Raw genomic sequence first — 25,569 nt, forward strand, 5'->3', positions numbered from 1 at the left:
AGGCTGAAAAGTTTTGGCATGGGCCCTCAGATCCACCATTGAGAGCATCTTAACTGGCTGTATCACCGCTTGGTATGGCAACTGCTCAGCCTTCAACTAAGTTGCTACAGAGGATACTGCCCACAGCACATTTAAGTGGCCCTTTGTCCCCAGCACAAGTTGCATCTAAAGATCATGCCGTTTAATCAGTTTCTTGATATGCCACACCTGTCTGGTGGATGGATTAGCATGGCAAAGGAGGAATGCGAACATATGTGCACGAGAGAAATAAGCTTTGTGTGTATGGACATTTTTCAGCCTTATTGAAGCTCATGAAACCAAAACCTTGAGTTTATTTTCATTTAGCAAATATGTTTTTACTCTACATTGCTCAATAAAGTCTAGTCGGGTTGTATTAAGTGCATGTGACATTTTATTTGAGTACCTCAGGACAGTTGTACCTATCTCGGCAGTGGTTACATTACAAGACATCTGCAAAGATGGCGCTTGGCAAACTGTTAGAACGACGTAGTCGGTCAGACTCAACCTCTGGCGATTCTCTTGTATGTGGCCTGAAGGAGAGCCCCAGGATATCCCAGGCACTGTGCTCCTGGCTGAGGTGATGGGTCAGACACACAGGCAGGTGTGGGTGGTTTTACAGCCAGGACTGCCAGTGACAAACCGCTTTCTTACCTCTGTTCAATAAAATTACCCACTGAAATTGGCTTCAAGTACACTCATTAACTTTCCCTAATTTCTTGATATCATAGAGTCTATGGAGTCCTTGAAGTATTAAGACCACATTAATCAAATGAACTGAGGCACATGTGGAGTGTAAATTCTATGTACTGTAGTGTTAACAGTTCGTCAGTGGTGAGTAGCTCCAACACAGCAAAAGAGGCAAGCCGTTCTGAGATGGCATGTACACAAATGGTCTGTCTGACCTTAAGAGGATAGCTGGGTTTAAGACTGCCGTAATAACATGACAGGAACAAGACAGGTGCTCGTCTCTTTTAATGATTGAAATCCAGTCAGTCATGAAGGACAACTCATTACACCAGTTAACATTGTTAGACCTTACACCCTACCATCACAATCAAAGAAGCAGTTGGACATTTAGACACACACTAGATCACCTACAGGAACAAGAGAGCAGGTGCAGGAGGAATGAAGAGGTTTGGGGGCATGTCCAACTCATCCCTTTATCCACCCCCAGTGCCCTCTGAAAGACGCTCAAAGTACTGAATTCATACAGCACTAATTTGAGAGAACCATGTAGCAGCCTACAGCCTAGTGGTTCATAAGTGCCAACTTAGTTATATGACCAAAATACAAATAAATGTGAGGGCTTTAAGAATACTTCAACACACAAAACAAAAACTGTAGTCAAACTAACAGACACCCAATACATTATAGGATTTCTCTATGTTAGACAAAATATGTGGTATTGGATGCCCAGAATCTAAATTCAGTATAACACAGGATGTAACATTGTCTACAGTAGATTGAGAGTGTAAAGAAAGCAAGTATACAGTGCACAATGTAAATACAGACAACACTACAGGAGCTGTTTGGGAGAAGAGTTTAAATGACAGGGTCATAAAAAGCTGTTGGCTTCGGGTCGCCGCCATTTTGTTCGCGTTATAGGAATGGGAGTGTGTGGTTTGTTTACTAGTTACAGTACAGCAGGTGTGCCCCGCCTCCCCCTCAAAACAGAAGCGCCTGGGATGCGCAGATCGATAGCTCTGCAACCTAGCCTTTCAGTCTGGTTTGAATGTAAGAGTCATACATGGTTTTGTTTGTGTGAATAAATACAGCTGTTTCTGGTGGGCGCATACAGATACCCTGGAGATTGGGGTACAGGGGGAGCACAGAACACACCTACATGAGGGGAACCCTGGAGAGGAGTGGATTGTCGTGGGGAGGAGATTTCCTATTGGTCAAGTCACCACCAGGTGTTTGTTTCAGTGAGGTTAAACTGTTGTGGGATGTACAAGTCAGCCCTGGTGATGGGAGAGGGGGTGGTGAGCAGAGGGACAAGGGGAAGACAGTGGAGGGGTGAGAAGGGGAAAGGAGGGTAGTCATAATTCAAGGAACCACAACCACACGCATGGTGTTAGTGTAGCCAGAGCCTGGGCGCCAACCGGTCAGGACGATCACCACATCTCCCTCCTTGAAGAACCCTCGCTCCTTTCCTGGGAAACAAAGAGCACAGTTGTCAACACCATACCAGGTCCAGCATCGGCAATACCAGAGCAAGAAATAAGAGATTATCCAGAGTCAGAGAATGGCACTTGGAGACAGAAACTAGGCTACAACACTGACCTGACAAATCTTTGGGCAGATTGAGTTCAATATTACATTTGGAATGTTTAAAAATGAACATTTGAGACAGCCATTAATGAAGCAATTATACAATCAATTTGACTTGGGTAAAAACAATCCAACTACATCACGGTAATAATTTATGTGAATAGTAAATCTATTGACACTGTATATCAAGATGTAACCTAGGCCTACTCACTGGATGCTTTGGGTTGAGCTTATTTTGGCTGATTTCAGTTTGTCTCCTGGGGCTACAGGTGACGGCTTCCCTTCGGGACTTTATTGTACTGATCAACATTTGCAACGTAACAGCACTCTCCTTTTAAATGTGCAAGCTGTTTCTAAGACCGTCATTCATGAGGCACATGCAGTTACTTCGGCGGGGGAGACGTGAGGGAAAGATGATTAACCCAGTGAACGTTTGGTGACAGTCAGCTTTGAAAAAGGCATATGATCAAACAAAGTTCTAGGATAGTGAATTGATTTTAACTGAAGCTGTAAGCTAGCAAGGAAAGTTAGTATCGGTGTGCATCGTTCCCTTTCAAGAGAATTCGATACACGGACTCCGATACGTTTAGTTTCAAACTTCTTCTGTATGATTCGAGGAATGAATTGATGGTGTGATACGACACACTAACATTTGTTGCATACACACATTTTCCATTGTAAATTACAATATGCTGCTAATGGAGCTGGGCTTCTGAACTGGGTCTGTCAGAGTTGACTCAAATGCATGCAGTGAAAAACAAAATCTAAAACCAAGATATTAAATATAAAACAGAATTTGGAGAAGAAACTAAAAATATTTTATAGGGGCCCCCTTAGTGATTTATTAACCATTAAACTAGGTGGTTCAAGCCCTGAATGCTGATTGGCTGACAGCCGTATACCACGGGTATGACAAACTTGTATTTACTGCTCTAATTACACTGGAAACCAGTTTATAATAGCAAGGCATCTCAAGGGTTTGTGATAAATTGCCAATATACCACGGCTAAGGGCCGTGTCCAGGCACTCCGCCGTACGTAAGAACAGCCCTTAGCCGTGGAGTCTTGGCCATATAACACCTCCTCAGGCCTTATTTATTGCTTAATTGTTTTACCAGGTATATTGACAGAAAACAGCACAATATTTTCTCTTCAACACTAATGACACAAAAGGGTTGCAGGGGAGAGGATTAGTGTGCCCATTTGAAACGTTATATATATTTTTTTTTTCATGCTACAGAAAGGTTGGAGACCCCGTGGTTTAGACTGTTTGGAAGCTGACGGACTGACCGAGCTTCTCTTCTTCTGGTGAACACTAAATATCATAGATGTCCAGTTGATCTTACATCTCATGAAGAGAGATAATGGCTGCAGACCCTCACCCATTTCCATGGCGAAGTTGACCCTGAGGTCGACGTCCTCGGCCCAGACGTCGTGGGCAGGTTTGTTGTAGAAGACGGGGAAGATCCCGCGATACAGGTGGGCCTGGCGGGCGGTCTGGCCGTTACGAGTCACAGCAATGATGGGGGCGCGGGGCCTGTACCTGGAGATCAGGTGGGCTGACCTGCACACAGACAACAGCTCAGACTCCTTCAGCCAAGGACACACCCAAGGCCTGCTGACATTCCCATTTCAGATATGGGAATGGCAGCAGATATGGCTTGAACAAAACCTACACAAAATCTAGAAAGGGGGTAGATTTGAAACTTAAAATGCATTTCTGAAATATTAGGAAAATTATTTGATTAGTGGAGGACCTACTATAGTAAAATAAATATGCATTTATGTCAATGGGAGACGTCAACGAATATGGCTACACTAAGTCTAAGGATGTCTCAATGTGAACATTAAACAAGCCACAATCAAATTAACATTTCATCCTGTCGGTTGTGTTGGGGGTTACAAAGACAGTCACTCTAGACTGGTCAAACAAAGTCATCACAATGAGAGTTAAAAATAGTTAGGAAAATGTCACGGTTGAGCAGTCAAAAAGGGTCAGCGGATGTGAGAGTGAACACAACTCAATAACGACTGTGGAACCTTCTACCCTGACAAACTGTATGGCTCTACCAATGCAGGTGTTCCCAATAATGTTGAGGACTCTTCATGAATAGTGTTCTACTTGTATTTATCATCTACAGATCTGTCTACAGAGTGGCCTCTGTTAGAACAACCCATAACACTCCCCCACCCTTCTACAGCTCATATTACTGTCTCCACCCACAGGGGGGACACGACGACGTCTATCTGGGACCATGCAACCGTTCCCCACCAATCTAATGTAGGGGAACAGGATGTTAAGGGTCAGAGTTGCATGTTCTGTAAGTCCCTCTCCTCCCAGTCTTCCTCCTCCTACCTGCCTGCCCCTCTCCTCCCAGTCTTCCTCCTCCTACCTGCCTGCCTCTCTCCTCCCAGTCTTCCTCCTCCTACCTGCCTGCCTCTCTCCTCCCAGTCTTCCTCCTACCTGCCTGCCTCTCTCCTCCCAGTCTTCCTCCTACCTGCCTGCCTCTCTCCTCCCAGTCTTCCTCCTACCTGCCTGCCTCTCTCCTCCCAGTCTTCCTCCTACCTGCCTCTCTCCTCCCAGTCTTCCTCCTACCTGCCTATCTTTGTGAGTACGACGAGGGCGCTAGCACAGCACTTGAATGAGGACTCCACTGCGCCACAGGCCACGGCCTCAGAGGGGTCCCGGGTCAGGTGGGTGGTGCGTCGCAGCTCCTCAAACAGCTGTCTGTGAAAGGTGGCTGCCTCAGCCTCCCGAGCAATCTGAGTGCAAGGGTGGGCCCGGGGCACGAGGGTTACACTCAGTCACACCACCACGAGGCGTGCCTTGCACCTGAGAGGCATGGCAAACGCCCATCTAGTCCTGGTCCAGTTCATTTACGGAGTTGTGGATGTAACCACTAAAACATTGGCTGTCGATCAGAGGCACTACCAGATATATAGACTCTTCTTATAACGAGTCAACTGTCAGTGATCTCCAGTTTGTTGTGACCGTAAGGACCTGTAAACGCGTGCCATGCTCTTTCATTCAGTCCCTGTCTCTCCCTACTCCGGCTTCTCACAAACCTCCTGAGTCCCCCTCCCAAACAGCCGTGCTACATCCACCTGCCTACCTTCCAGAGTTAGTGAGCACAATGAACGCAGAGGACAAGATCTTAAAGGAGGCCTCCACGGCTCCGATGGCGATCGCCTCGGCCGGGTCGGTGGAGTGTGGTGCGGCACGCCGCAGGTCCTCGAACACCTGCCGATGGAACATGGCTGCTTCTGCCTCGCGAGCGATCTGGCACAGGCAAGATGTAGCAGACAGACAGGGAGAACACCAGACAGACAGATATAAGGAAAGAGTGATAGGAGACGAGATGAGGGTAGGACGTTAAGGTGAAAGGAATAGGAGATGGAGATGAGGTAGGCAGAGGGAAAGGAGAGAAATTTAGGTTTAGTCAGAGTGCAGTTTAGTGAGACAAGAACAAAACACACGTTAAAAACACATCCAATGGGCCACTGCAGCCAGTCCATGTAGCTATGGCATCTAACACCGCAACACATCACAGCATTAGAACACACTAAACTGCTTTTATGATTCTATGGTAATTCTATCGTTAGAATTACATTCTGATACTACATACCACCCAAACTGACTGCTCATTCAAACTAGTTAGCTGGTTAGAGGTTATGAGATGGGCAGATGACATAGTCAACTGGTGTTATAACATGCTTGCTTTGTACAGTCACATGTGACGAGATCGTAGAACAGGAAATTAAACGAAGAAGAAAGCTTCCAAAGTCCAATAAAAAAACTGAGAGAAAACATTCAAAGACCGTAAAAGAAAAGTTGTTAAGAGGCAGAGTTAGTCTGAGCCTAATGTCAGTCCTTGTGTAGGACAGTGCTTTCAGTTAACTCAATGCATTCTTAGAGGCGAAAACAGGTTAAGAGTGTGAAGGACATGGTGCTGCAGTGAACTCCTAGGCAGCTGCTCAAGGACTGCTGAGTCACTCCTGCTTGCATCCAGAGAGTAGTGCAGCAGCTGAACTAGAGCCAGCTGTTAAAGGCCTGACTTTTATTTATTTATTTTTATTTCACCTTTATTTAACCAGGTAGGCTAGTTGAGAACAAGTTCTCATTTACAACTGCGACCTGGCCAAGATAAAGCATAGCAGTGTGAGCAGACAACACAGAGTTACACATGGAATAAACAAATTAACAAGTCAATAACACAGTAGAAAACAAAGGGGGAGTCTATATACAATGTACAATGTGTGCAAAAGGCATGAGGAGGTAGACGAATAGTTACAATTTTGCAGATTAACACTGGAGTGATAAACAATCAGATGGTCATGTATCCAGGTAGAGATATTGGTGTGCAAAAGAGCAGAAAAGTAAATAAATAAAAACAGTATGGGGATGAGGTAGGTGAAAATGGGTGGGCCATTTACCAATAGACTATGTACAGCTGCAGCGATCGGTTAGCTGCTCAGATAGCTGATGTTTGAAGTTGGTGAGGGAGATAAAAGTCTCCAACTTCAGCGATTTTTGCAATTCGTTCCAGTCACAGGCAGCAGAGTACTGGAACGAAAGGCGGCCAAATGAGGTGTTGGCTTTAGGGATGATCAGTGAGATACACCTGCTGGAGCGCGTGCTACGGATGGGTGTTGCCATCGTGACCAGTGAACTGAGATAAGGCGGAGCTTTACCTAGCATGGACTTGTAGATGACCTGGAGCCAGTGGGTCTGGCGACGAATATGTAGCGAGGGCCAGCCGACTAGAGCATACAAGTCGCAGTGGTGGGTGGTATAAGGTGCTTTAGTGACAAAACGGATGGCACTGTGATATACTGCATCCAGTTTGCTGAGTAGAGTGTTGGAAGCCATTTTGTAGATGACATCGCCAAAGTCGAGGATTGGTAGGATAGTCAGTTTTACTAGGGTAAGCTTGGCGGCGTGAGTGAAGGAGGCTTTGTTGCGGAATAGAAAGCCGACTCTTGATTTGATTTTTGATTGGAGGTGTTTGATATGAGTCTGGAAGGAGAGTTTGCAGTCTAGCCAGACACCTAGGTACTTATAGATGTCCACATATTCAAGGTCGGAACCATCCAGGGTGGTGATGCTAGTCGGGCATGCGGGTGCAGGCAGCGATCGGTTGAAAAGCATGCATTTGGTTTTACTAGCGTTTAAGAGGAGTTGGAGGCCACGGAAGGAGTGTTGTATGGCATTGAAGCTTGTTTGGAGGTTAGATAGCACAGTGTCCAATGACGGGCCGAAAGTAGAAGGAAATGAGGGCAGCGTCAGCCAGATTCTCCACCCATGTCCTACACTCTGTACTATTAAAACCTAGTGAGCAAACCATTATGGATCATTACAACATTATGGCTCAATATAACAGTCTGAATCCAGATTGCTTTGCTGACCCTGACAAACAATCACATAAGACATAAAAATATGATAAATGTGTAAGTGGAAATGAATGGGACGTCATCAGCAACACGACTTCCAGTAGCCCTGAACCTGCTGTTGATAGGTCTATAAGGTGTAGGTCAGGACCAGTGGAAGTCCGGGGCTGATGACACCCGGACTGAAGGACAGTACTGGAGGGTAACTGTAGGGGGCAATGTCTCACCATGTGCTGTGTGCGGACAGCCTCCAGTGGGTAGTCTCCCTTGGCGGTCTCTCCACTCAGCATGATGCAGTCAGCTCCATCCAGCACGGCATTGGCCACATCACTGCCCTCAGCACGGGTGGGCCTGGGCTTCTTGATCATGCTCTCTAACATCTGTGGGAAACACAGGGGTTCACAATGTCAGGCTACCAACAGTGAAATAACACACAACCTTTCACATCACAACAAACTGTAGCATGCCTGTGGAAATAGAAATGTCTTTTTTTTTTAGGTATCACAACTAAACTGACCTGTGTGGCGCAGGTGATTGGCTTGCCGGCTCTGTTGCAGCGGCCAATCATCATCTTCTGGGCCAGGAACACCTTCTCTGTGGGGATCTCAATTCCCAGGTCTCCACGGGCAACCATGATGCCATCACTGGCTTCCATGATTTCGTCAAACCTGCACAGGGGACGGGAAACCGGATTCAGACGTACTAGTCGGATTTAACATTCCTATCGTGTTTACAAACTATGATAAGACATACTGTATGCCATTTATTTTAATGTCAATTGATTGACGGAATGTAAGGATTTTGGGCACAGGCCAGTCGAGCACAATTTCTACTAGTCAAGGATTAAAAAAAAAATTAAAAATCAGCTTGTATTTCTGTGCATTTAATGCCATCACACAGACCTGCGAACTCCCTCGTGGTTCTCCAGCTTGCTGATGATCTTGATGTTCTTGCCCTTCTCTCCCAGCACCTTCCTGACGGCGTGCACGTCGGCTGCTTTACGGATGAAAGAGGCAAACACCATGTCCACTCCTTGCTCCACGCCGAAGGTCAGGTCAGAGATGTCCTTGTCAGAGACAGCAGGCAGGTCCACAGCAGCACCAGGCAGGTTCACACCCTTCTTACTGCCCAGGGTCCCTCCATTCTCAATCTCACACATCAGGTAGTCCTCACCTGGGGACACACATTGAAGAGGAGACAGCGTTAACATCTCCAGGCTATAAAGAATAGGAAGCTCCATCTGGCCATCCTCTAACCACGCAAAAGTTCAGTAAGTGAGGGGATTCTAGGGCTCATAGCTCTGCAAAGGAATATTCTCTAGTCTATTCAGCTCTTAAGTGGGAGCCAGACATTAACTCACCGATCTCCTTGACCTGGAGGGACACGAGTCCATCGTCGATGTAGATCTTGCTGCCCAGCTCCACCACCCTGGTGATGTTCTTGTAGTCCAGCCACAGATTGTCTTCATCACAGTTCTCCTGATAGGCATCATCCAGGGTCAACTTGATCATGTTGCCCTTCTTCAGCTCCACCTCAGACGTGCCACTCTGACACACAGGACCATGGATGAGTCTCAATAGGAATCACGACTATGGGGGAGTTCAACCACTCAATGAAGAAAAAGGCGTTTGAAATTTACCATACCAATCTCAAGCTTGAAGTAGTCCAAAATATGCAGTAAATGTAAACCTTGTATATTTGAAGTTGAAGGTGGCTTATGAAATTTGCAATTCCACTAAAATTTCAGGCTTGATTTTGCCTTAAGAAAAAAAAAAGGATCAACACCTACAAAATGTCTATTAACTATAATCCTAATTTCCCGTTGCTGCAGTATTATTTTCCTGCTGTAGCAAACTGGCTCAAATTAAGATCCTACATCTGTACTCAATATTATGTACAACAAAATGTGTAGTAAACATTGGATAGGGCCTCCAGTGCTGGGAACATGGTATTTGGTTGTTTCTACTCACTCCCTTGATAAGTCCAGTCCTGATCTCAGGTCCCTTGGTGTCCAGAGCGATGGCCACGGGGCGGTAGTGGATGCTGCCTGCCTCAAAGCTCTCACAGGCCTCACGCACATTCTTAAAGGTCTCACCGTGGTACTGTGGAACAGAGAATAGAATTTTAAATACATTTTCTATAAAAAAGGAAATTATTTTTTGAACAGGCTTTTAACAAACACTAAAGCAACAACGCATCAGCCAGACATTGATATTATATTTCAGTGATGAAGTGAGATGGCCCAGGCATGGGAAAACTCAGAGGGTGGACACCTAGTGTAGGTGTAATGAGTCACAACTGAGCATAATCAGCTGACAACATACTGTATCAGGGCATAAACGTGAGAAATATGACCACAATCAAGGACATGGTCTAGACAACTGTTACCAGTAGGTCAAACATCTAGCTACCCTCTGTATAGTTTAAAATAATAGAAATGATAAAACCACTGCCCACAAAATTTAAGCTCACAAATCAAACAAGGAAAACCACTTAACACCAACCAAATCTGGTGAATTTAAACTCTTTCTAATGCTGTTAACGGCATGTCTCAACTCTCAATGAGAGAGATGCAGCCATGTCAGTAGCGCAAGTCACAGATCAAGTGGCGCTTGTAGTCCTCCATTTAGGAAATCACCTCACAATTCAAATGTTTCAGTTTAGACAGAATATTCATTTGACTTTGCTGCCTAGTGTGCTAGCTAGGAAGTGGGTCTAAAGTTTCATTAAATTTGCCATGACAAAAAGGCTTGTGGAAAAAGCAACTCCCTCACGAGCCTCATCATTGAAGGTATAGTTTGCCAAAAAGAACACCATCTACTTGACTACTGTAGAAAGTGGAGTTGATAATCCACATCATGAATACCTCTTCTCAGCAAGATAGAGAAAAGCAAGTTAGAGTTTGTGATTTAAAATATTTGTTTATATTCAGCTGAACTTTAATTCACCAGACACTATGGCTGGTTCATCAAAAAGTTGATTTCATACCCCCATGTTGGAGTGAAAGAATTCAATTTATAGCATGTGCAAGTGTAAAACCAAATACATTTTGAACAAGTAACCATAATCTTCAGGCATGTGAAAACTGCTCCCAACTTGCCAGATGGGCAAGTACCCATGAGAGCTTAATGTCAACCACTGATTTATGCCTAGTCCCTATTCAGATTAGGCACCACAGTGCAATACCCTTCAATTGTAAACACGTGGGTTTAACATGAAACCTTGTCCAGGTCATACTGTCTGAATATTTACTCAAGAGAACACGGTTTACAAAGAGTTAAATATGCTACTACAACCTGCCTGTTCACATGTACATCACAACTACATTAATGGTATTGAGTGGCAGTGCTAGCACTACCCTTGGAGACAGCTGCCCCAGATGGCTCATGCCATTTCTCCATCTGGGTAACCTGAGCTTTACCTAAGCACTTAATTGGTAGGTAATCACACAGGGCTTCATTTCCATTCACTCTTTCCCAGTTATACTGCACTTCTGTTACTGTATCACCACAAACAGCCTTGGCATCAAAGGGAGCCAATAGTGCAGTGCCAAATTACACCAAGATAAGTATATGCTGGAATGTAGTTAAGAGCAGCTAGTCAGACGAAGCCAGGTCTAGTTTCAGCAAGAGGAAATGTAATTTCATGAAGCTATAAATAAAGACGTGGAAGTGCCCTTCCTAACATTTTGATAAGCCTCCATGACACAGCACAGCCAGTAGAGGGCCAGGAGACAGGTGAGTGGCTCAGGCCCCCTGCCTGAGTGTAGCAGGTTAAGACAGAGGAAGCGTCTTTGGCCTGGTAAGTGACCTCTACTAAACAGGGAATTGAAGCAGGTGACAGTGTGACGAGTGGGAGTGACGCAACCGGTTGCTCCAGGCCTGCATCCTGGGTGGGGTGATAAAGCTACAAGAGGAAGGCACAGATTAAGAATTTAGTGGCACAAGCTACCCCAGGTAAGGTTTCCACTGCTCCATCACAGTTTAGGGCCTACCTTTGGAGTTGTCTGGTCAGGATCACCCTTGAACTGCACACCCTGGTTGGCACCTAGAACATCTCATATTCAAACGAAATCTTCTGAAGGTAGCTGATACTTTGCAAAGAAGCATGTCTAACAGACTATGACGACATTGGAGCAGGGAAGCGGTCAAGGTAACGTTTTAGTAGGCTGCGCGCCAATCATGTCCATGCCACGACAAAAAGAGAAGCTAGCTGTTCTATTGCTAAACAAGAGAGGAACGTTCTTAGACAACTGCCATAACTATGCTTGCCCTACGGATAATCTCACGCTTTCAAAGTCTGTTGAAGATGACGAGTTCCCCTCTTTAACCGGTTACTCCGTGCAAACCTCCACCCTCCAAAAAACCCAACAGGGACTTGACAGCTTGGCTACCCTGTCCCTACTCATCAACTCCAGGTCTGACGCCATTGAGAAAATGGTAGGCGCAAACACCATGGTAATCGAAGGCTGGAAAAAGACTGGAATTTGCGTGTGGTAAAATCAAGGATGTGAAAATTAGTGGCTACAGTTACAGAGTGTGGAAAAGGTGGAGCAGAATAACAATGTCTACCATAAATGTCACTGATCTGCAGTAATACACAAGATGGATCCTGAGACTACTTCATGCCCGAGGTGGAGAATGAGGATGTGCGACGCTATCCATATCTGCCAAGAAGTTACACCTGCAGAGAAGAACAAAGTCGGTGATACTGTCGGCGTTGAGCATCGGCAAGAGCAAAACAATTCAAGACCAAGGGGAAATCATCCTCGACTGCCAGAGTCTACAGGGATGCTGTCTGGAAAACCGTTCCTACAGAACCATGGTCTGCATGTCGAAAAGCATCTCAGCCTGGAGGACATAAAAATGAGGAACAAGTTGTGGCCAACGATCAAGAAATCACAAAATGAGCGAAATCCTGCCTACGTCAGAGGACGAGGCTTCATCAGTTTGGAAATCCATATTCCATTTTCCTTGTAATGACTACTTAACAAGCCTTGGGTGACAATTTCCCAGACTACTCAGTTAACTCAATTTGAGTTTTCCTCCCTTGTATGACCAGATGGCTGCCTATTTTGTTTACAAACTCAAGGACTGAAAGTAGTTTATTTTTTATGCATACAGATCTGCTCTGACTTACTTTACACTGTTATTGTTCTACGTAGTTATTAATACTTATTTGTACGTGAGAAAGGTCTCATGTACACACACAGCACCATTCAAAAGACACCTACAAGGGTTTCTTTATTTTTACTATTTTCTACATTGTAGAATATAGTGAAGACATCAAAACTATGAAATAACATATGGAATCAGGTAGTTTAAAAAAAGTTTGAATCAAAATATGAGATTCTTCAAAGTAGCCACCCTTTGCCTTGATGACAGCTCTGCACTCTTGGCATTCTTTCATTATCTCTAGGTGAACATATGCTGCTCTCTTTACAAATTAACGGTAAAATAAGCAAATAGATTAACCAGATGCTTTTCAAATTTCTGTGGAGAAACCGTACCCATTACATTAGGAAAAAAACTGATGTAATGAACAAGAGTACAGGGGGCTGAATTCTACACTTCAATTATACTTAGGAATTGATTTATCCAATTGATCTTAAGACCTACTATGTGGAACTCTATTCCTCTTCTATGTGGAACTCTATTCCTCTTCTATGTGGAACTCTATTCCTCTTCTATGTGGAACTCTATTCCTCTTCTATGTGGAACTCTATTCCTCTTCTATGTGGAACTCTATTCCTCTTCTATGTGGAACTCTATTCCTCTTCTATGTGGAACTCTATTCCTCTTCTATGTGGAACTCTATTCCTCTTCTATGTGGAACTCTATTCCTCTTCTATGTGGAACTCTATTCCTCTTCTATGTGGAACTCTATTCCTCTTCTATGTGGAACTCTATTCCTCTTCTATGTGGAACTCTATTCCTCTTCTATGTGGAACTCTATTCCTCTTCTATGTGGAACTCTATTCCTCTTCTATGTGGAACTCTATTCCTCTTCTATGTGGAACTCTATTCCTCTTCTATGTGGAACTCTATTCCTCTTCTATGTGGAACTCTATTCCTCTTCTATGTGGAACTCTATTCCTCTTCTATGTGGAACTCTATTCCTCTTCTATGTGGAACTCTATTCCTCTTCTATGTGGAACTCTATTCCTCTTCTATGTGGAACTCTATTCCTCTTCTATGTGGAACTCTATTCCTCTTCTATGTGGAACTCTATTCCTCTTCTATGTGGAACTCTATTCCTCTTCTATGTGGAACTCTATTCCTCTTCTATGTGGAACTCTATTCCTCTTCTATGTGGAACTCTATTCCTCTTCTATGTGGAACTCTATTCCTCTTCTATGTGGAACTCTATTCCTCTTCTATGTGGAACTCTATTCCTCTTCTATGTGGAACTCTATTCCTCTTCTATGTGGAACTCTATTCCTCTTCTATGTGGAACTCTATTCCTCTTCTATGTGGAACTCTATTCCTCTTCTATGTGGAACTCTATTCCTCTTCTATGTGGAACTCTATTCCTCTTCTATGTGGAACTCTATTCCTCTTCTATGTGGAACTCTATTCCTCTTCTATGTGGAACTCTATTCCTCTTCTATGTGGAACTCTTTCTCTTCTATGTGGAACTCTATTCCTCTTCTATGTGGAACTCTATTCCTCTTCTATGTGGAACTCTCCTTCCTCTTCTATGTGGAACTCTATTCCTCTTCTATGTGGAACTCTATTCCTCTTCTATGTGGAACTCTATTCCTCTTCTATGTGGAACTCTATTCCTCTTCTATGTGGAACTCTATTCCTCTTCTATGTGGAACTCTATTCCTCTTCTATGTGGAACTCTATTCCTCTTCTATGTGGAACTCTATTCCTCTTCTATGTGGAACTCTATTCCTCTTCTATGTGGAACTCTATTCCTTGTCATGTCTTCTCTACTTCTGGTGGCCTTTACTTCATTGGTTGGTTGGCAATTATAATATTGACAAACTTCCAGTGAAACTGCTCTGTCAGATTTTAGTCATAATTTATCCACAGATATGGAATAATCCGGACACATTGTATAAAAATACGGCTTTGTTTTTAGAATATCGGTTCTGAAATAATTTCCTATTGGTGAACCAACTGGTAAATTAAGAGGGTCTTTTACTTAGTTATAAGGAATTCTTATCACTATATAAGATCCCTGTAACACCTAAAGATCTTGAAATTGTTTTAGATGCCATTCCCTCAGGGGTTGCTTTATTATTCAGGAACGTGTCAAGACCAGACCCTCAGAACCTACCTTCCATTAATTAACCCTGTTGACTCAGTAGGAAAAATGTATTTTTCCCCCTTTTGGGCCATTCAGAGCTATACAAACCTTGTTTCAGCAGGATGTTGCATCTATACCCTGTCATACCTTTTTGGAAGAGTTTTATTGATAATATCTGTTGGAAAAAAGTTTGAATCATGCCACACACCTACTTAGGAACTTCATTAATTTGGTTATTTTCTAAATATTACCCTGCCAACCACTATATGAAGAAGTTGAAGAAAAACACCATTAGAAAAAGGCACAATTTGAATTAACCACTCAAAACAGTGTTGCATCTTTTTGACATTGTCTCCATGTAAGGAATCTGTTAAGATATCAATAGATTTATAATTGAACACATGAAGATTTCACACTATTATAGAGAGATGTATTGCATGGATTCTTTACCTACAATAGAAATAAGTTGAAACAATGTAATTCATTTCATTATTCTTTTGACCAAATTTCATATTCAAAATGTACATTTACACATTCTTACAAAAATAAATTGAACTATATTTTAAGACAATTAAATACTCTACCAACAAAAAAGGCAGTTACAATTATAATTCTATACATATCACATTACAAGGACCTTAAGGGACATTGTACCCCCTAGTCCAATTGTCATGTGTGATATAACACACACAATGTACTGATGTATTGATTTATTGTCAAAAAATAATTATACCTTGGTGCAGCTAAACTTGATTTAAAGCTCATCAAAACAGACTGTGGGTTTGTGCTAATCAGTAGAACTGGGAATTGGAATCGCGATATGATCACAATACTTTGGTGCCGATATGATACGCATCACGATTCATTAGTGTGATTTTATTGCAATTCAATGTTTAAAAAACATATTGCTCACCATATATGTTTAAAAAACATATTGCTCACCATATGTCTGCTGCAGAGGGACAAGTGGGCGCAATGAGAAACCTGTTTTGATCAGTCATGGAAATAAATACTGCAAAGAAATTTGCTCCCCATTTAAAAAAAGCTATGAATTAAAAATACTGACGTTTGTGCAGTTTCAGCCAAATAGTGCAAAAAGAGAGATAGTGAAAATAATATCCTGATATGTAACTATTGACTATGTATTGGTTTGTCTCCCCCCCCCCTCACTACTATTCAGATATATAAAGTTTAGGTCTGGATCCAGTCTGATCATCCTCCACTGCAGCAGTCTAGACATGCTAGGGAACCCACCTCGTGAGATCCATGGGAGAAGTTCATGCGAGCGATGTTCATCCCAGACTTGATCATCTCCTTCAGCATGTCCACAGAGCGGGAGGCTGGCCCTGTTATGACAGATAAGGGTTAGAGGTCGGGTTTAAACATCAGTACACACAGTGTGATGATATACAGTAGGTATTTCACAGCATCATCCTATAGTAGAGGGTCTTCGATGTAAAAAACAGTATAGGCTTACAGACATTTGAAAGCTAGCATCCATTGTGTGTGGCGATATACCGCATACCGGGGTATTTGGAAATAGCCACGGGATGGTTTTTCAATACTGTTGAAACCAATAAATATTTGTAGCTACTTTAAGTAAATACATGCAGTCAATTTGTGATGAAGAATTTCACCTGCACCTTAATTTTTTCATTATGAAACTCAGAAGTCCCCAGTCACATGGTGTTTACAAGCACACAACAAGACAGTAGCTTTGCGAGTCGGTCACTGTTGTGCAGCACACGCCAGGTGATCTAGTTACAGTATGGAACTAAAAGTTTGCCAACTATTAAGTTAATGTGCTAAAAGCTATGCAGTTGTGCATTTGGTTTACTAATTTAGTAGCTAGTTATCCCATCTTCAGCTAGATGGCTGTCTGTCCTCCAAATAGTTTAGGTCAGACATTTGGCAATGTATTCGTTAGCATTTTCTATGGGATTGTACATATACCTGTTAGCATTTCTAACCTTCGAATTACAGAAGTTCAGTTGAGTTTGAAAATAGCAGCCCTTGTGTTCAGTGGCGGTATTACCGAATATCCCAGATGGCACAAGGTCAGTATGAAGGTAAGACCATCTGGATACCGCCCTAGCCTAGCGTGTGTGTAGCCACTGACCAATAGTGCAGATGATGCCAGTGTTGCGGGCGGTGGTGGGCTCAGAGTCGATGTCCAGCAGGCACAGGTGCTCCAGGAATGTGTCGGCCATGGCAGCACCGAGCTGCTGCGTCTGGACGAAGGCGGAGCCCATGTCTTGAGACTTTGAACCGGGCATGATGGCAGATTTTGAAGAAGTCCTGGAGGAGGAGAGAGATGAGGTAATATGAAGGGCATACTACTAAGACAGTAAGGTGCTAACGGTTCACTCAATTCAGTGTCGCCAATCTCGGGCATTATCAGGTTGTGGACTGGACTGCCACATTAAACACAGAGGACCACACTGGTTCATGAAACCATCAACTTTAGATCCACCAGTCTACAACACTGTATAGCCTCAGGAATTAGCACGCAACAGCTTATTGGAGGCAGTGTGTGGCCTTGTATCAACTGACATCTGTGCAAATAACAGTTTGTTTGTGGAATGAGGACACCATTCAAAAGAGGAATACATCTGAAAAAGGAAGTGTGATTGAAACCCTTCCCTGCTGGTTCTCAGGCTGCACCATAGACAATAAAGACATGGGCCTAAATACGATTGATCTATAATACAGCCTGGGCTACAGTAACATTCCACAGCATTCTTTCACTGAGAAGCACATTGAGCTGTTTGCAAGTCATGGCAACCGCAGCACTGACTGGCACAGTGCTTTCATTACTTCCTCCGACCCAGGACAGATCACTTTCAACATGGTTCAATACAGAGCTGTTGAAAACAAGGGGACATTTTGCGAAGGACTGCATGAAACCCAATAGGTTACTTCATAGCACCATAAAGTTATCTTGCTCAAAAGTCAAAACACTTCCCTTTTCTAGTGTCCGTATTGACAGTATAACAAAACAGGCTCTTTGTACAGGTACTGTAGGTCAGGCCAAATTATCCATGGCTTTAGGGCAAGCTAAGAAAGTCAATGAGGTAGCTCTGTTTGTGTAAGGTGGAGCGTCGCTACTTTGAGTGTGTGGAGTCCCGAGGCAACTCTGCAAGCTGCGACAGGGGCTCTGTTGCCATGGTTGTGTTGTAACCCAGGAATGTGGCAATAGATAGCGAACATAGCACAGACAGAAGGTATGCATGACAAGGGGGATCCCTGGAGGGCTGCCCTGGATACAAGACAGGGTTACCAAACTGGACTAGCCTAAACACTAACCAGTGTAGAGTTGACTTTCACCCAGTGTAAATTATAGAGTAACACTCACATGAACAGAGAACACGCTCACTGATTGCATCAAGGTGGAGCTTCTAGGAAATACTAAGCTTTCTAATAGGCTACATCTGTTAGTCTACAGACCTCTAAGACACTACTTAAAAACAGATGAGAATCTGCAGGATGCATAGGGACAGAAAGAGCATGTTATCTTCCTCAGTAGCCCTGCTTACTGCAAAGCACAATCACATATTTCCCCTCAAAATTACTCACCTAGCTTGAATTAGCAGAGGCTAAATTTGTTAGCCTAACATTTGCATTACCCAATGTATTCTGCACCCCAAAACCTCCTTGTTCTCATTCATTTGGCTACAGATTCTCCTCTCTGCAAGTAGGCCATTTCAGCAGAGCTGGGAATTGCCTGGAAACTTAGGATATTATCACGATCCTATATGTATTGCGAGTCGATACTGTGATTTTCTTGCGATTCGATGTTCGAAACATATTGCTCACCATATGCCAGCTGCAGAGGGACGAGAGAGCCATAAGAAAATAAGCGCTCAGTCATGGGAAAAAAAGCTATGAAAACAAAAAATACTGGAGTTTCGGTGCAGGTACAGCCAACTAGCACAAAAATAATATTGCGATATTGTCAGAATAATATATTGTCAAAAATAATATCCTGATATGTAACTACCGACCCCCCCCACCACCCCACTACTATTTAGAGCATGCTACCCTCTAGAACCAGGCCTACACACAGCTCATCTCTTTCAGTGTGTAAATGAATCGTGACAGGAACCTGCCACACAGCAGCAGTAAAACCAATAGGCAGCAGCTCAGTGACGTCAGAGCCTCAAAGGCAGCAGCCTTGTGTTATACGTGAGCACGGTCACATCCTGCTCTCTACAGACTCCCAACTGCGTACACAGCATGATCTGTGATGATATCCCTGGAAAACACTATTTATAGCAGCCTGCAGGAAGCCTAACAGTGATTTTATTTGGGGGGGGTTGAGACATGTGATGGGCTGGTTATGTAACCAGCAACAAACTCAAGAGGTTGCAGATATCAAGTTCAACATTTGCACATTGAAAACAGTTCCGTAGGCTACAAAATGCATACAGTGGCACTTTATAGTGCAATTGCTTTTTATATGGTCACTGATTTTATTCCCATGAAATCAACAGGGACTAGTTTGGAACTATCCTACAGCCTCTGGTGGAGTCCTGACATGACCCAGCTATGCTTCCTCAGGAAACCCTCCCTACCCTGTGACTAACACAGCTAGGCTGATGGATCACCAAAAGATGCTCTACAGTCCAAGGCCATGCCAGGCCAATCTGAGCCACCATTCATATGCCTGTGACAAAGATGTAAAGTATGTAAAGGGTTGACCTGGGGCCAGTGACTCACACCAGTAAGACATGCATCTGGGTCACTTAGGTTTAACTTTAGAGCTGCTCTGCTGCTATCAATCCTCTCCAAACTCTTCCAACAGCACTGCTCACTGGAACCAAATATGCTTCCCTGCTCTCCATGCCTACGTACTGCCCCTCACCCTCGCTTTTACTCAAATTCACACAATGCGATGTCTCCACTGGCATTGGCAACATGGCCAGAAGTTGCCATACAGATGACACCCTAGGAGCAGCCATGACGACACTGACATAGCCTATAAACCTACACTGGTGACCTCGAGAAGCCTAGCTCACCCCCTGCGCTACATTGAGTCAGTCTCATCATTCAGCTATGTGACGTACCAGTAGACCCTTCTGTTCCTCCTGTGGACGTACAAGGACGTAGCTGCTACAGACCTCCAGAGGATGTCCAGCCTGTGTGACCCCCCCGGTCCCCACTGAGCGCAGCAGGAACAACAGCAGAGCTAACCGGACAGGCAGGAACTCCTGGTAGAGTGACTTGCCTGCCTACGCAGGGCTCAGGAATAAATCCTCTTCAGCGAGGATAACATGCTGCAGTACACAGTCCAGGTTTCTGCATCCATGGAGCAGGCTGTGTGCCCTGATACTGCGGCTAAACATGAGACAGTGTGCTGTGGTAAACGATGTTGGCAGCACTAGGTCATATCACCCCTAGGGTTCTAAAATGGTGGATGTATATTCTAATAATAAACACAGGGTAAGTCTGTGTAGAAAACAAAGTGCTAGCCTGGGATTAGTGCATTGCATCATGCTGCAATGGGGTGGCAGTAGTCATACATCACTGGTCGGGTGACACCGTTGCATTCTGTGCTGCATTGCATTACACAGCAGAAAGTATCCATGTTCTGCTGTGCTGCTGACTAGCGTTACGCAGCACCTGTAGCCACTATGCTAGTCATAGCCAAGAGGGTCTCGACCCCGCCCTGTGCAACTGGGTACTGGACTTCCTGACGGGCCGCCCCCAGGTGGTGAGGGTAGGCAACAACATCTCCTCCCCGCTGATCCTCAACACTGGGGCCCCACAAGAGTGCGTTCTGAGCCCTCTCCTGTACTCCCTGTTCACCCACGACTGCGTGGCCATGCACGCCTCCAACTCAATCATCAAGTTTGCGGACGACACAACAGTGGTAGGCTTGATTACCAACAACGACGAGACGGCCTACAGGGAGGAGGTGAGGGCCCTCGGAGTGTGGTGTCAGGAAAATAACCTCACACTCAACGTCAACAAAACTAAGGAGATGATTGTGGACTTCAGGAAACAGCAGAGGGAACACCCCCATCCACATCGATGGAACAGTAGTGGAGAGGGTAGCAAGTTTTAAGTTCCTCGGCATACACATCACAGACAAACTGAATTGGTCCACTCACACAGACAGCATCGTGAGGAAGGCGCAGCAGCGCCTCTTCAACCTCAGGAGGCTGAAGAAATTCGGCTTGTCACCAAAAGCACTCACAAACTTCTACAGATGCACAATCGAGAGCATCCTGGCGGGCTGTATCACCGCCTGGTATGGCAACTGCACCGCCCTCAACCGTAAGGCTCTCCAGAGGGTAGTGAGGTCTGCACAACGCATCACCGGGGCAAACTACCTGCCCTCCAGGACACCTACACCACCCGATGCTACAGGAAGGCCATAAAGATCATCAAGGACATCAACCACCCGAGCCACTGCCTGTTCACCCCGCTGCCATCCAGAAGGCGAGGTCAGTACAGGTGCATCAAAGCTGGGACCGAGAGACTGAAAAACAGCTTCTATCTCAAGGCCATCAGACTGTTAAACAGCCACCACTAACATTGAGTGGCTACTGCCAACACACTGTCAATGACACTGACTCTACTCCAGCCACTTTAATCATGGGAATCGATGGGAAATGATGTAAATATATCACTAGCCACTTTAAACAATGCTACCTTATATAATGTTACTTACCCTACATTGTTCATCTCATATGCATACGTTGATACTGTACTCTATATCATCGACTGCATCCTTATGTAATACATGTATCACTAGCCACTTTAACTATGCCACTTGGTTTACATACTTATCCCATATGTATATACTGTACTCGATATCATCTACTGTATCTTGCCTATGCTGCTCTGTACCATCACTCATTCATATATCCTTATGTACATATTCTTTATCCCCTTACACTGTGTATGACAGTAGTTTTTTTTGGAATTGTTAGTTAGATTACTTGCTCGTTATTACTGCATTGTCGGAACTAGAAGCACAAGCATTTCGCTACACTCGCATTAACATCTGCTAACCATGTGTATGTGACAAATAAAATTTGATTTGATTTGATTTGAAGAGCAGGAGGCAAGGCTACCACTATGCATGACAGGCTGCATGGAAGTGGCACCAGCTACAGCAGGACTATGCAGAAAAACAGATGCAGTCAGTGTAGGCCTACACCCCAAAACACTATATTTCTTCTTATTCAACTCTCAATAGCAGTTGAGTAGGAGACCAGGAGTATGCCATGCAAAATAGTGAGTCAGTTGGAGTTTTCAACCTGGGGATTCTGAGTAGTTATTCACCTCATTGAGAACAAACTTCAGAGGAAGAGGTGCCTAGTCAGTCATTCTCCCTGTGCACCGTTAGGGGCTATTGCATGATATTTAACACTCTGGAAAGTTACAGCAGGAAATGACTAAAAGGTGACACCATAGTGGGAGTATTTTAGACATTTACTGTGGGGCCTGCAGCCTACGTGCTCCCACCCCAGTACTCTGGCTATGCAGACTGCCAGATAGGGTACTGAAGTATACATTATAACCTAGGCCTCTCACACCCCTACGAGATGCACTATGTTGGGACATAGTATAGCCCAGCCCCTCCTGCCCCACTGATAACACAAGATTCCTCACCTACTGAGAAGTGCTCCTATGCCCTAGCACACCAAAATAGAAACCGGCTCCCTCAAGTGACCTGGCTGATACTTTACACAGCATAGGGCCAGGGTGGCTTGTATTTCCTCCTACACAGGGCTCTGGGCCAGAAGAATCTGTTACATAACAATGGCTGAGAATCTCAGGAATAGTCCTAACCAGACTTAAGAGGAGCACTAAACCTTAATGTGAAGCCTAAATTAGTTCTGAGACTGACTAAGCATACATTTGATATGAAATTTGCTAATTGTTCAAGGTAATCTAGACATGCTTCATAAAAAAATAAAAAAATGGAAGGCCTACATGACCATTTGATTTGGGAGCTGGGAGACATGGAACTGACCAAGTTCAGGGTTTGATGGAGGCTAACTGATAGAAAGAGCTATGGTATTGATGCATGACTAGTCAATAAACAGGCACTGCAGTGGAGGTTTTCTAGAAGGTTGCACTGACTCCCCTCCCAGTGACAAAGCCAATCCATTGTGATATATTTAGGGCCATATAAAAATTTGTTTTTTTGTCTGCGTTCACCGTATCGCAGATTTTATAGAGCCCTATAGTTTGACATGTCAGTGAGGCCACACTACTGCAGTAAAGGTGCTTGTTGTAGACTTATTTCTAACAAAAGGACACCAGACCACTGCAAGTCACAGTGCGAATAAACGTTTTGTTCAGGAGGCTGGGTGGACCGCACATATCTGATTAATTAACCGGTAGTTTTAATAATAAGATGGTAACATGAGAATAGTCGCAGTCATCAATTTGCAGTACAATCCATCCACTGATGCGCCACAGGGCACGTTTCCATCTCTGCGTCACATTTTCACGATTTTAAGATATTGCGAAGAGAAACTGGCCAATGGAATTCCAAGTTCATCGGTCAACCACACCCACCACGCAAGACACGCGCACTTGTATTTTACAATTCTCCCCGCTTTAAAATACATGTTTTAGACTGATACCATGTTAGTTCACGACAAATAACACCACTCAGAAAAATAGTCATTAAGTAGTAAGTTCCTGTATGAATAGTTAACTTGAGAAAGCTGCATCACACCGAGTTAATCAATGACAAACGACACCATTCTTTGTATGACTACAACACCACATGGTTTGCGGTTTTAAGATGGTTCAAAGTGACCACTACCTCTTACTATCTAGACAGTTTTCTTTCGGGAATACATCCATTGCCTGGACTATGCCACTAAAGAAACCAGCTGGCAACACAGAATATGAGACCGTCAAAAATTAATAAAATGGCCATTTGGTGACAGAAGTCCTGCAAAACAAACGTACATCATGTCATTAGCTAGCTATCTTGTGACGAGACTCACCTTACTTCGATGAACAACTGCTAGACTGACGTATTTCTCTTACACCCAGCTGCTCAAGGTGATCTCCCAAACTCAACCGGAACTATTTTTTTGTCCGATCCATCACGTATCCATCCGCGATAAAGAAGTAAGTCGCTATTCAAATGATATAATGCATTCAATCGAGATATATGGTTTCAGTAATTCATACATATTTAGAATGTATTTATGTATGATTTCTGATGTATTCTTTGAAGAAGAAAAAAAACACCCGGTAACCTAGGGCTTGGAACTATAAACCAAGGGAAAGTTTACATAAAGGAACATAATGAAAGTGCGGTGATGCGATACCGCTGATGTCCAATCAGGAACCTGAGAAGTATCTCTAAAGCATGGGGCAGACATGTGACTCAGAGATACGGTATAATTTCTTGAACATCGGATTGGGTACCATAGGGTCTTATATTCAATTACCTGTATTTCAGTGACACTATGCTCAATCTCACTGTATAGTCAATAATTGCATAAATGTATGCCCATCATGGTGGTTGGAGATGTGAAAATCCCAGGAAAGACACACCAAAAGATGCACGTACATCCTCGAAGCCGCAGTGCCTCATGGGATGCACCATGACTGAAAGGTTATATTATTGTGTAAGTAACAAATATGTAAGAACATGATTGTATCTCACTCTCAAACAAATCAGTACTTCTCTCCTTTCCAGTCTCCACTCCTCTCACCCACACACATAGTATCCGATGATGATGACGACGATATTTGACATAATTGTAGTTACATTACAATATTATTTATCATGCAAGGCAAGTTCCACAACATGTCACTTTAACAGTTCATTCAGGGAATTCAGAGGGGTCTGTCAGCAGCACCAGTATAACCACAGATAAAAGCAGGAGCCAGTATCTTTGGTATAACAGTTGAGAATGAGGTCATTTATAATCAACAGCTCCCTCTAGTGTTCATTAGGAAGAAGAGCTTAGCTGAGGCTTAGCTTACTGTGGCTAAACTACAGTTGAATATTCTTTTCCCCAACACAAACCTTTGATAGTTTCCCTCTAACATTTTCTCTTACTTTTATATCATGCAATATATTTTTGGTAAGGTAGTTATATAAACAAAAACCCTTTCACTCAATCTGAATTGTTGAATTCCTACTCAACTCAACCTCTTATCACAGATGGGAGAGAGACTACATGTCCCGTCTAACCCTTATCAAGCCAAGTTAGAGGCAAATTCCTACCTGCTGTCACTGTTGAAGTGTTCTAACTGTAGGGATTGTCTACATGTCATCATGTTCACCATTCAGTCCTGGCATGTAACCCCTCCCTCTCTGTCCCCTCCTACAGTAGTCCTCACCTGATCTCAACGGTAACGTTGCTGCAGCTGCTGCCACTGCCCATGTTGGCTTCTCCCTGGCCCCAGCCAGACTCTGGCTGTGTCCTGCACTCTGCTCTGCTCCCTCAGACCAATGGACACCTGCCCAGGTGAGGGACATTCCCTCCAACCCAATCACCTGGCCACACTGGCAAAGCCCCCACCTGTCACAGGGCATTATCGTCTCACACACCACAGCCATGAGGTACAGTGAGATAGCCCTCACCCTGGTGAAATCCTCAGTCAAATCCTATAGATGTATAGATATTAGATGAGAGCTGTT

General features: G+C 43.9%; 1 protein-coding gene across 5 annotated transcripts; it reads right to left on the reverse strand.

Moving 5' to 3' along the window:
• Positions 1-978: 978 nt before the first annotated feature.
• LOC112263654 (pyruvate kinase PKM) lies at positions 979-25,352 on the reverse strand. Of its 5 annotated transcripts, none has more exons than XM_042330895.1 (11): positions 25,269-25,352; positions 17,056-17,234; positions 16,191-16,282; positions 9,650-9,781; positions 9,040-9,226; positions 8,582-8,852; positions 8,197-8,347; positions 7,907-8,059; positions 5,405-5,571; positions 3,674-3,855; positions 979-2,174 (listed from the first exon to the last, which is right to left on the reverse strand). In XM_042330895.1, the coding sequence occupies exons 1-11, from the start codon at positions 25,310-25,312 to the stop codon at positions 2,068-2,070; spliced, it is 1,665 nt and encodes a 554-aa protein (XP_042186829.1). In that variant the 5' UTR covers positions 25,313-25,352; the 3' UTR covers positions 979-2,067. The 5 variants fall into 5 exon arrangements, with proteins under 5 accessions (XP_042186829.1, XP_042186828.1, XP_042186831.1 ...); XM_042330894.1 differs by lacking the exon at positions 25,269-25,352 and adding an exon at positions 25,153-25,220; XM_042330897.1 differs by lacking the exon at positions 25,269-25,352 and adding an exon at positions 23,915-24,049.
• Positions 25,353-25,569: the final 217 nt, after the last annotated feature.

Source organism: Oncorhynchus tshawytscha, linkage group LG12 (genome assembly GCF_018296145.1).
Source record: "Oncorhynchus tshawytscha isolate Ot180627B linkage group LG12, Otsh_v2.0, whole genome shotgun sequence".
Classification (NCBI taxonomy): Eukaryota; Metazoa; Chordata; class Actinopteri; order Salmoniformes; family Salmonidae; genus Oncorhynchus; species Oncorhynchus tshawytscha.